Raw genomic sequence first — 12,787 nt, forward strand, 5'->3', positions numbered from 1 at the left:
CGACACTGCGCCTGCGCGGAAAGCTTCTTTTCCCCACACGGACACACACACACACACAGCGCCCCCGCCGGTGATGGAGAGAATCGTGGCTCGTTGGTTGGTAAAAAGGAGGGGTGCGATGACGCGTGTAAAAAGAGGAGGGGCGGAAAAGGGGAACGGGCCCAATCGTCCAATCCGCAGTTTGCGTTCCATTGCGCGACGCGCGAGGAGAAAGGGGCGGGGTCGGCGTACGGTCTCAGCCAACCAAACGCCTCCCAGCGACAGCGGTGGGAGTCTGGAGGGAAAGAGGGGTAACGGCCTCCGAAAGAGGGCGCTGTTGCGTTGCGGAGGCGAAGGGAGGTTTTGTAGGAGTGCGCATGCGCAGAAGGAGGCCGCCAACGCTTTGAATCCAGAACACACTGCAGAAATAACCCAGTTCGAGACCGCTTTAACTGCGGAATTGTCATAAATTTGTTTTTTTATATGCTGAAAACATCATAAGATTAGCAGAATGAGAACCAGAATAAAGAGGAGTGAAGACAGGAGGAAGGGACACGAACCACCCAAAAGATATGAGCAGAAGAGCTTGAGGAGTTGGAGCAGTTGCTAAGGAAGGTCCAAGATGAAAGGGCAAAGGCAGGCCTGAGGCTGAACGTGAAGAGGACCAAAATAAGGACCTCCGAAGAAATAGACAAGTTCAATCTAGACAAGGAGGAATTCCCATCTCTAGGATCAAACACTGACCAGAATGGAGACTGCAGTCAAGAAAGAAGAAGGCTAGGAATGGGAAAGAACTGGAGAAGAAGATACTGAAGAAGAGCAAAGACATACAGCTGAGGAGCCCCAGAGGCCACTCTATTCCCCATCATCCCCATTTGCGGATGCGAGAGCTGGACAGAAAGAAAACCAACTCATTGGAAATGTGGGGCTGGAGAAGAGGACTTCGCATGATCCCATGGGCAGCCAAGAAGACAAAGAAATGGGGCTCTCCTTGGGAGCAAAGATGCTCAAGTGGAGACTATGGCACTTTGGCCACATCAAGAGAAGGCATGGGTCACTAGACTAGATAATGCTAGGAAAGGTAGAGAAGAGGAGAAAGCGAGGAAGGCCACAAACCAGACGGACGGACAAGATCAGGGGGGATATTATGGGCAAGGGCTTGCAGGATCTGGGCAAGAAAGCAATGGATGACAGGGATTCTTGGACATGTCTCATCCATGGAGTCGCCATGAGTTGGAACCGACTCAAGAGCAGCTAACAACAACAACAACAAATGATTTTTAAAAAAAACATTTTTGCATGATGAAGAACAAGCCAGTGCAGCATGTATACTGCGCATTTTGGTTGGCCTGGGAAAGGTATCGTCGTTTTGTGGATTTGGGATGATGCTTTGCTATATGGCCAACCCAGCTGGAAAGATAACTTTTGGATCACATCTCCCAGAATCCCCCAGCCAGCATAGGTACATGGAGGTGTGGTTTTAAAAAACAGCTGTGCCAAACTCTGCCTAAAACACCATAATAACTCATATAACACAAGCAACAATGCTTCCACTGTGCAAATGTATGTTGTGGGCCTGTTGAACAATTTTGGGGTTGGGTTATTGCACACCCACTCCTGAAATACCAGACTTGTGTAGCTACTGCTAATGTATTCTCTGTTCTCAATGTTTGTCTGTGAAGAAGGGTATGTGTTGAGCTTTTTTTCTTTAAACAAAAGTGGCAATTGGTGTGGATAGGAATCACCAGGGAACTGCATTTCAGGGCTGCATCCTCCCATCCGCTCACCTCACAGAGCGCAACCTGAAGCCTTTGGCTTCCTGCCTGTTGGCCGGAAGACTTGGAACAACTACTAAGGAAGATCATGGAGGAAAGTGCAAAGGCAGGCTTATTGCTGAACATAAAGAAAACAAAAATAATGACCACATTTAGACAGATTCAACCTAGATAATGAGGAAATAGAAACAGTAAAAGAATTTTCATACCTAGGATCAAATATTGATCAGAGTGGGGACTGCAGTCAAGAAATCAGAAGAAGATTAAGAATGAGAGAGCTAGAAAATATCCTAAAATGTGAAGACATACAGCTGAGCACAAAAGGTGGAATCATACAAGCTATTGTATTCCCTATTTGCCATGTATGGATCTGAAAGCTGGACAGTTAAGAAAGCGGGTAGGAAGAGAATTAATTCATCTGAGATGTGGTGCTGAAGAAGAGTGCTGAGGTTACCATGGACAGCCAAGAAGTCAAACAAATGGGTCCTAGAGCAGATCAAACCAGAAATCTCCCTGGAAGCCAAGATGGCTAGACTGAGGCTGTCCTACTTTGGCCACATCATGAGGAGGCATGAATCATTGGAAAAAACAATAATGCTAGGAAAGGTAGAGGGGAGCAGAAAGAGAGGAAGGACACATGCTTAGATGGAAGGACTCTATTAAGGAGATCATGGGTATGAATTTGCAGGACCTGAGCAGAGCAGTGGAGTAGAGGGAGTCTTGGAGATGTCTCAACGACAGGGTCGCCATGGGTCAACTCAAGATTGACTTGAGGGTGGATAACAACAACAACCATTAGCCTAAACCACAACCTACAACTTGGTTTTTTATTTTTGGAATAAGGGAGACTCAACCTGTACTGAGTATCTGTAGACACTGAAATAAATAAAGTTTGTGTGTGTGTGTGTGTAGTGTAGTGTGACAGAAAAGGAGCCTCATACACAAACCCCATCAGTATCCAGTTGTATCTTGCAGTTATAAACAATAATTCCCCATTCCAGACCTTTATTTTTTTTTAAAAAAAAGCACAAGAATCAAGCCAAAATAAATTAATACATTTGCTTTTTTGTCAAAACTCCATAGACAGACTGTGCCAACTGAAGATGTATTGTGATAAAAGAGATTACAACAAGGTTCAGTCATGGAGAGAAAAGTGACCAGTGGGGTCCTACAGGGCTCTGTCCTGGGCCCAGTGCTATTCAACATCTTTATCAATGACTTGGCGGACAAAACTGGGAGCATATTTATCAAATTTGCAGATGACACCAAATTAGGAGGAATATCTAATACTCCAGAGGACAGGATCAAAATTCAAGATGACCTGAATAGACTAGAAAGCTGGGCCAAAGCTAACAAAATGAAATTCAATACAAAGAAATGTAAGGTACTGCACTTAGGGCAGCTAGTCCTCCTTCCTTGTTGTGCAGTTTCTGCTAGGTCCTGTCTGCACTGCTGGCTCCAGAGCTGTCCCAATCCTTTCCCGTTGCAAAGGCCCTCCATTCGGATGCCGGACAGCTGATCACAAACACACCTCACAGCTGTCTGACACGTTTGCCACCACTGCAGGTCATTTTGCTCTGAGATCAGAACAAGATGCTCAGCCTTGTGATTGAGGCTGGGTGCCTTGTTCTGACCTCAGAGTGAGTGACTGGCAGCAGCGATGGATGTGCCAGATGGCAAAGCAGAATAGATCCAGAGCAGCTGGTGAGGTATTTGTTTAAAGGATATACCTCAGTCTTGGTGCTGCACAGGCTGGACATTGTCTGGTCAATTCATGCCAGAACCAATGTTTGGGCTGTGCATCACTCAGTCACCATACTGAGAAGACAGGGAAGCCATTTTATCTGACCTGTGCAGAAAGGAAAAAATCTCTGGAAGAATCTAGACTTTCCAGTTTTTTCTCTCTCTTGATTTTGCCTGCATATCCATAGTCTGCATCCAACTCTTTCTTGAAATATCCCAACTTCTTTCTTTCAGTCAGTCTCAGAGGTGCTACAAGATCACTCTACATATTGAAATATCCCATGTTTTTCTCACTTTCCCTCTTGTGTGTCCTTCCTTTTCCCCTTTCCACTGATCACAATGTCACATCTAGACCCAGGCAGCATTTGAGAAATTCCCTTTTAACAATTTCCACTGAACCCCTTTTAATTATTATTCAGGAGTCAAAATGTTAAAGTGCTTCAGCACTACTAACTAGTTAAGCATTAGGATCATTTTCTTTTATTGCTAGCATTCCTCATTCCCTTGCATGACCTCTGTGGAATCTGGGTCCTGGAAAAAATTGCTGTGTTTCTTGGTGGTGACCATCTCAGCTAGTGCTGGTATAATGCAAACAGGGAGCCATGGAAAGTTACATTTCATTTTGCAAATTTCTAGCTTAATTTAAATTGGGGAGTGGGAGTGAAAAGTCCTTGATAATGCCAGGAGTTTTTTGAGAATACTTTGGGATGAGGGAAACGTCATGTAGATCTCCAAAATAAAATCAGGTTCTACAGCAACAAAATCTGAGACTTTCAGAGACCTTTTTCTTATGTGTAGAGGCTGTAAGGCAGTCCAGGCAAACTAGCCTCTTTATAATCTGGCCGATTTCAATATTTTACAATCAGCCCTACCAGAAGGGAGATATTCCCAGATTCCTTACACACAGCATATATGGTTGCAAGCTTGTTCTCTGCTGCTCCAGAGACTAGGACACGGGGCAGTAGATTCAAACTACAAGAGAAAAGATTCCACCTAAACATTAGGAAGATCTTCCTGACAGCAAGTGCTGTTCAGTAGTGGAACTGGCTCCCTTGGAGAGTGGTTGAGTCTCCTCCTTTGGAGATTTTTCAAACAGAGGCTGGACGGTCATCTGTCAGGAGTGCTTTATGTTTTCCTGTATGGCAAGGAGTTGGACGGGATGACCCTGTGGTTTCTTCCAACTCTGTGATTCTACAAAACAGTTGATCAAGTTCTGCTATGTTGCTTGTATTATAAGGATGTTAGTTCCCAATTTACAGATGCAAGCTTGTGTAAGTTTGTAGGCAGATCTGATAGCCTTTATACCTCCCTTCATCTTCCTCTAAAGAACCTCTTCTGAAAGTTTGCAGAGTTTTGTATGACGGCCTGTTTCACCAGGAGTAATTTTGTCAAATTCTATCATGACTTGCTCTAACGCCAGTGAAGGTCATAAAGTATTGGTTTAAAAGCTTGTTGCCTAATTGTCAAGTGTCTATGTGTGTGTGTAAACATACATTTTTGTATCACAGCACTATGTTCTTTTTGAATCTCAGAGTTGTTACTTTTATTTTCCGCTGTGTTCTTCTTTTGTCCTACTGATCTATGACCATAGTAAGGTTGATTGACAGCCTGTAATTCTTTCTTTCAAAAGATGGAGGAGGATGTTTGAAAAGGTGGAGGATGCTTTGGAATGGGTGTTGCTTCTTTCTGAGCATTTATGGCATGGTAAAAGGAAATGGGAACCCACTATCTCAAACACAAGTGGAAGGTAGCCTCCTGAATTTCTGTAGAATCCCCAACCAGCAAAGACTACTCTCATCTATGAGACTGTGGGAATGTGAAAACCAAGCTTAAGATGAAGTAGGACAAAACCCTTGCTCCAACAGTAGAGGTAGCCTTGCTGTTAGTTGCCCTTCAATATCTGCAAGTAAAGCAACAAAAAAGCACCATTTTCACAACCAAATGCCAGCTTGGGATTATTTTAGCTGTACCAAGAAGCAGTCTTTCCTCTTCCCAAAGAAAAAGAGACATGGCTAGCTGGCCACAGAAGGTGGGCCACTGGTAATATCAACATCATTTATAGTCCTTACTTCCTCTGTGTTGCCAATTCCATGGTCTTACTAAGAGCAAGAGCCCCCAGTTTTGTTCTTGGTTGCCATTCTCTGAGGTCCTCGTGCCTCACGGTTTTCGGTTTGGCATGTGGATGTCCATAGGGACAAATGTCACTGTTGTGTTGCGACCGGTATTATTGCTGCTCTTTCCCAAAGTGGGTGGGATTGTGGTTTTCGTATTCTTAGGTTCCAGCTCTCGCTTTGTCCTCATGCGTCTGCAAACAACAGAGAAAGCATTACATTATGTCAAGCCTTGCTGTACTTGAATTCTGTGTCCTGGGATATTTTCCTTGATCAGGAGTCAGAATCATGGAGCCATCCAGATGTTATTAGACTACAACTCTCAGCAACCTTGGGCAGCACAGACTATGTGGAGAAATGGTGGGAGTTACAGTCCAAAACCATCAAAAGGGCCAGATGCTTCCTACCTCTGCTCTTGATCATGCACTATGTCCCAGCAGGATAAGGAGACCTAGTGAATCTTTCAGTCCCTAATACAATTCGGTAATAAAATTTATTCGGTCATTGACCAGTATAAAAACAAATCACACAAGCAACATATCAATATAACAATAACAAATTAAAATATAAACTGATAGTAGACTGCACATGTACGGTATCAAACAGTTCTTTCTACACGGTAATAAAATGGCCATTTGACAGCTGAGGGCGCAGTTTACAAACAATATAACAGAATTTAGCCACCTTAAGGGATACTGTAGGATCATTGTTGTCCAATAGGAGCCGTAAATAAAAGGAGTCAGGTTTGTCTGGGAATTTACACAGTAGTGGGCTAATCAGTTGGTGACGAATGTCTCTATAGAATTGACAATAAAGGAAAACATGCTCATTGGTTTCAACAGTGCCCGAGCCACATGGGCAAAAACGGATTTCAAAAGGTGTTTTTTTAAATCTACCTTCCAACATGGCTGTGGGCAACACATTGAAACGTGCCAGAGTTAGAGCCCTTCTGAACTTCGGGAGAGTAACATGGAACAGATATGGAGCTGGGGAGGGGACCAAAACTTGAGCACTGAACATGACATATTTTGAAAGGGAAGTTGAGTCCATATATCTTTCTGCTTCTAGGATTTTTTTTTAATAGTAGATTTGGCTCTATCAGTGTCAAGCTTTAAAATTTCATTTTTATTGAGACCAAGCTCATTTAATTTCTTAAGGAGGGAAATTTCCCAAGAGGATTTAAAGGAATCCAGGAAAATTAAATTTGTCAGACCTCCAGAAGTTTTATGCAATTTTTGCCAATAGGTGAGTATACTAATCTACAGACTAGATTCTATTTTAATAGTCCCAGCCTCCCTTCTGAGAACAGTGTTCGGAACACAATGGGCAACCTGAAAGATTCTCCTAAGGAACTTAGTTTGGACACGTTCAATTACATTTATGTTACTATATGGTCCCAATTGGGCTCCCTATAGCAATTGAGGGCGAACCTTGGCATTAAACAGTTTAATTGCGGCTGGAATGAACTGAGCACCTTTAGTGAAAAAAAATCTTAAAATAGCCGTTATAGTTCTTTGGGCATTACTAATGACAAGTTCTGAATGGGCTGTTCTCCTACCAGAGGTATGAAATACAATCCCGAGATATTTGAAAGTCTTAACCTGCTCTATATGTTGTCTATCAAGTCTCCATTGTCTCAATTTGGGGCGGTGAGCAAAGGTAAGAATCTTAGTCTTGGAGGAGTTAATTGTTAATTTCTCCTCTTTACAAAACAAAGCAAGAGAATTTAGGGCTCTTTTAAGTCCGATGGGAGATAATGAGAGGATAACGACATCATCCGCATAGAGCAATGAGTTTATATGCTTATTAGCCAGCTTTGGAGGATGAAAAGAAAGATTGTTCAAGGCAGAAACAAGGGAATTAATATAAAAATTAAATAAAGTGGGGGCTAGGACACATCCTTGCCTTACACCCGTCTTGACAGGAATAGCCTTAGAAACATGACCTTGGAGACTGCATCTGACCTTAATGTTAGAATTCTCATGGATCTTAATAAGAAGCAAGAGGAGTCGTTTATCTATATTAGTGCACAATAGTTTCTCCCACAATCTAGATCTATTAACTGAATCAAAGGCGGACTTAAAATCTATAAATGCCGCATATAATGGTTGACCATAATGGAGGTATTTTTCAACAAGATATTGCAATATCATTGCATGGTCAATAGTGGATCGTCCAGGACTAAAGCCTGCCTGTTCAGCCAACAAAATATCTTCGGACTCGAGCCAATCCTTATTTAAAAGGTGTTTTGTGTACAATTTACTCACCAAACTCAAGAGACTAATCGGTCGAAAATTAGAGGGATCGGATCTATTGCCTTTTTTATATATCAGGATTATGATGGCCGAGCCCCAGTCTTTTGGAATGGAAGCAGATCTATCAATGGCTGTAAATAATTTAGAGAGGACTGGAACCCACCAATCAAGATTATTTTTAAGTACTTCACCAGTTATAAAGTCTGCACCTGGGGCGCGAGCTGGTTTGAGTTGAGTGATAAGACTCTTTATCTCTGAGTGCGAAACTGGAGGCCAAAGGGGAAGAGAAGAAACTTCTATCATAAGATCAGCTGCTAATGAGTTGGAAGAGACCACAAGGGCCATCCAGTCCAAACCCCTGCCATGCAGGAAATCCAAATCAGTGCATCCCCGACAGATGGCCATCCAGCCTCTGTTTAAAGACCTCCAAGGAGGGAGACTCCACTACACTCCGAGGGAGTGTGTTCCACAGCCCTTACTGTCAGGAAGTTCTTCCTAATGTTGAGGTGGAATATCTTTTGCTGTAGCTTGCATCCGTTGTTCTGGGTCCTAGTCTCTGGAGCAGCAGAAAACAAGCTTGCTCCCTCCTCAATATGACATCCCTTCAAATATTTAAACAGGGCTATCATATCACCTCTTAACCTTCTCTTCTCCAGGCTAAACATCCCCAGCTCCCTAAGTCGTTCTTCGTAGGGCATGGCTTCCAGACCCTTCACCATTTTAGTCGCTCTCCTTTGGACATGCTCCAGTTTCTCCACATCCTTTTTAAATTGTGGTGCTTGAATCCATTGATACAGAGGTCCAACTGCAGATGCATGTGCGTGCACAGATTCACAAACAATGACACATCTGATTATGTGTTTTCTATCTAATAATGCCTCATAAGCTCTGTTCCATTCCCTACTGATTTTTATTTGCATATATTGTCCCCATAGGTATGCCGTACCTGCTGAAAGGAGGATCCTGCAAAAGGACACACGTGGAACAGAAGTCCAAAACTACACCATGACTATGAAAACCCAACAGCAGCAGCATGATCTAAAGTGTATACCCATAGAATACACAAAGTGCTGTACATGATCTCCTACTTGTTCTCCTGCAGAATTAAAGGAACTTGAGCACAAAGCCAAGTCACTGACTCACCTATTGTACATTTTCAGCAAGAGGAGAACCACAGTGAATATAACAATTACACCAACCACAATGGCTGCCACAATCGCTCCAGAACCTAATGTGAGGAAGGAAAGAAAACAAATCAGCAGCATTCAAGTGAATGTGTTCATGAGTCCTGGGGCTGAACAACCTTTGATTCCCATCATGCAATAAGCAGTTTCTCCCAAAAGTCTAAAGTATTAGCTTAAGACCTTTTGAGGGCACAACAGTTGTGACTGGCGGGCGAAACTGAATTATTTCATCTGTTTCTGCAATGCCAATTTGGAAACATGCAGAACTGAAGAACCTCACAAATTCCAGCATCATGTTTTTCTTACTCTGATAAAGAATTTGTTCCTGAGACTTGGTGGTCACATTTCTCAAAGACAGGGAATCCTCAGCCGCTGGTGCAGCCGTCGTCATCTTGATTCCAGCTAGGCAGAACAAAGAAACATCTTATTTTAGAACCACTCATAGAAGCAATAAGAGAAACAACAACATTATATAAACTGCTTAGCAAGATTCTCTTAGTAGTAGAGTGTGCGCTAGCCTAGTGTGTGCTAGACATTTTTTCACACTCGAGTGTGCACTAGACAATTTTGGTCTTCTCCAAATGTTGATGGTGGCAATGGTGATGATAACTTATGAAGCACATAAAACCATCAGATGCTGCACCCACTTCTACCACCTCATTTTGTTATTGTAAACCAGATCAAATGAAACTTACCTATCCTACAAAAGCATGTTGCATTGGTTAGACTCTAACCTTTAGAGCAAGCATGGTAAATGTGTGTCTCTTCAGATGTTGGGACACCAGCCCTAGCTAGCACAGTCAGTAGTGATAAATGATGGGAATTTATAGCCCAACAACAATCTAGACAGCCACAAGTTGCCCACCTCTAATTTAGAATACTCAATCCTACAGGAAGAGGTGGGATATAAATAAAAATTATTATTATTATTATTATTATTATTATTGTTGTTGTTGTTGTTGTTCTTGTTCTGAAGAGGAAAATCCAGGTTCAAATCCCGGGTCAGCCAGAAAGTGATCTTGGTAACCAGTTAGTGGTAACCAACTACTAACTCCTTGCCTGAATATCCTCACAGGATTGTTGTGAAAATGAAATATGGGGGTGGGTATCTCTGCCACCTTGAGCATTTGAAGGAAGGGCAGGATAATATTGTAATAAATAGACACATTCAAACACTGCAAAAGCATGTGGTTTGGATTCCTCTGTCCCAACTGGATCCCCCTGCCCATCCATGGAAAAAACTAAGAAATGGGCCATATTTCAGTTGGTTCCCAAAACCAGAACTGAAGTGTTGTCAATTCCAGCTCACGGTGTGGCCCTCAAGCGGGGAACCTCCGCTTTCTCACTTGAGCTCTCCCTTGGTACCTTGCACAGGGCTGCAAATAAGCCTACAAAAATTGACCATGCCTACAAATTCCTCAGTCTTGGCACATCCATGCCATAAAAGAAAGGAAGGAAGAAAATTCTAAAGAATTCCCTTTCAAGTTTCAAAAGCTTCTCAGCCTGGTTGCCTGAAGGCATTTCTTAGCCGCCACAGGAAACAGAGCAAATGGCTATTTACAAGTCTGGAGTATAGTTATATTTCTTTGGTCCCACTGTCCCCATTAGTCAAGATGCTTTGCAGACTTTTAAACATGACCCTCTGCCACACCTGTTTTATCGGATGCAGAAATTGGATGGACATACTCACGTCCAAATGGCAGCTCTCTGAGGACAATTATTGCTCAGTCTGGCCCTGGCCCTTGATATAATTACTTGCAGGAAATTGATCCAGTTTGCAACACACACATATACACCTATCCACTTGTGTCTGCGATGGAGAACACGGCTCTTTTTCCGATGCAAGAAAGGGTGAAAACATGAGGCACCTGTGAGGAGGGAGGAAATGGGTGGACTGAGAGCCTCTGCTGGCTCCCAATGAATGGAGTACAGTAGCTGCCGGTAACCTTGACCCTGGCTCTGTGATGAAAAGTCTATAAATGGAATTTCAATAAAACAACACAAAAAACCGGGAAAATCCAGATCGTTGTTGGCAGCCCAGGGGAATGTTGACTTCTGCAAGAGCTTTTGCCCCCAGTTTTTTCAAAGCTCTGAATTACAAGGTTGTTTGTCTCAAAGCAGCCTCACTAGGCAGCCTAGCCAAAATAGAGAGAAGTGAAAAATGAAAATAACGCAGGCCCTGAATCCATAACTGGGTCATTCTCCTCTGTGTGTATAGTGAATAGTGCCTTTGTGTAACCAAGGCTGAGTTACTTTTGTAACATGATAATCTACTTTGGTCAGGGAACATTCCCACTCCCCTTTGAAATAATCAAAAACTCAAAGCTTCCTTCCCTGCTCCATCATTCCTACTGTACATTATTTTTATAGCAAGCATGTGGTCCTCCCACCTTACCCTGTCAGCACTATTACTCTTGTTGTTGAAAAGATGGTGCTGATTCTAAAAGTGGGATCCATCGCTGTTTACCTACCATACAATCCAATTCCCCCAAAAGAGCACTGCTGAACGCTCATTCTTGCAAAATGAGGAAAAGAATCAAGGAAGCTGCATTTTCCTTTCAAGAGGTTGGCAACAAGAGGAGATTGGGAAGTGGCAGAAAAAGGACAAATATTGTTTTGAAGCCCAGCGAGGAAAGCCCAGATTGATGACCACATATAGCCCCAAAGCCCTTTTCTGTGGCTTGCAGTTGCAAGCTTCCCTCATGTACCCAAAACCCATGGACACCCATTTCCTAAAATAGATGAAAAATCAAAATCATCCAGTTCTGTGAAAACATGATGGTTTGGGATATAGTGGTTGGGCTCCGCTCAGTTCCCGGAATTCCACCGTACTGAGCTATGGCAGTTAAAGTGGTGTCAAGATTATTTCTGTAGTGCGGATGCAGCCCCAGACAGCTGCTGGTTTTATGCATATCTGATCCTTCAAAATGAACTTCTGTATTATGGCGTACTTTAAAACCTAGGGATTGCCTACAGCTACCCAGTTTGTTTGATTGCTCCTTTAAAAAAATCTTTGTGTATACTTTTAAGTTAATGTTTGACCTACTGCTTGCAGTGATGCTGAAATCATGGAATAATTAAATTGGTGAAATAATAAATCTTCAACTGACAGAAACATTTGCTTGGCCAGTGCCTTGCAACAGGAGGCTGAACTACAGTAGATTAATGCTTGTCCTGCTCCACCCGGGCTCTTCTTATGTCCTCACAAATGTTGTCCATTTAAACCCAACGGCTTGTTGCTCCTAAAAAAAACCCCAAAACCCAGTCTTATCCTCCCCAAAGCCTATTTCCTGTTTAAAAGAGAAGCAAGAGGTCCATTGCAGTCTTTTCCAGCCTGACACCCTTCAGATGAGTTGAATTACAACTAGGAGCCACCATCACTCTTCTGGCTAAGGATGATGGCAATGGAAGTCTTAACACATCTGAAGGCTTTTGGTTGAAGAAATTGCATTAACAACTTGGGCTCAGATTACCTAAAAGTCCATGTGTCTCTTGTGACCCTGTAAGATAAACTGTGGGTGGCACAGTGTCGCTGCCAAAAAATGGGTAGTTCTGTGGTTGTGCCATTTCCTCCCATTTGCCTGGCTAGTGGCACCTCTTCTACTGTTTAGATGCCACAGTGAGTCCTCTTTATTCCACAAGGCTTTTTAAAACCAGTCTGCTTTTCCTGCTAGGTGCTCTGTGTTTGTTTGCACTGTAGATAACACTAATTCTCCGTGTATTTATTGTTTAATGTAACT

At 42.8% G+C, this 12,787-nt stretch overlaps 1 protein-coding gene across 2 annotated transcripts in view; it reads right to left on the bottom strand.

Moving 5' to 3' along the window:
- Positions 1–2,751: 2,751 nt before the first annotated feature.
- NCMAP (non-compact myelin associated protein) overlaps positions 2,752–12,787 on the bottom strand; it is a 28,486-nt gene continuing 18,450 nt past the window's right edge. The window contains exons 2-5 of one of the 2 annotated variants that reach the window (XM_089479050.1): positions 10,738–10,915; positions 9,354–9,449; positions 9,007–9,091; positions 2,752–5,802 (exon numbers count right to left, since the gene is read on the bottom strand). In XM_089479050.1, coding sequence (XP_089335176.1) covers positions 5,655–5,802; positions 9,007–9,091; positions 9,354–9,438 — 318 coding nt within the window. In that variant the 5' untranslated portion in view covers positions 9,439–9,449; positions 10,738–10,915 and the 3' untranslated portion in view covers positions 2,752–5,654. The remainder of the gene's footprint in view (positions 5,803–9,006; positions 9,092–9,353; positions 9,450–10,737; positions 10,916–12,787) is intronic. The other variant, XM_089479052.1, reaches the window with a different exon arrangement.

Source organism: Sceloporus occidentalis, unplaced genomic scaffold (assembly GCF_023333645.1).
Source record: "Sceloporus occidentalis isolate IW3139 unplaced genomic scaffold, rSceOcc1.0.p SCAF_13, whole genome shotgun sequence".
Taxonomy (NCBI): Eukaryota; Metazoa; Chordata; class Lepidosauria; order Squamata; family Phrynosomatidae; genus Sceloporus; species Sceloporus occidentalis.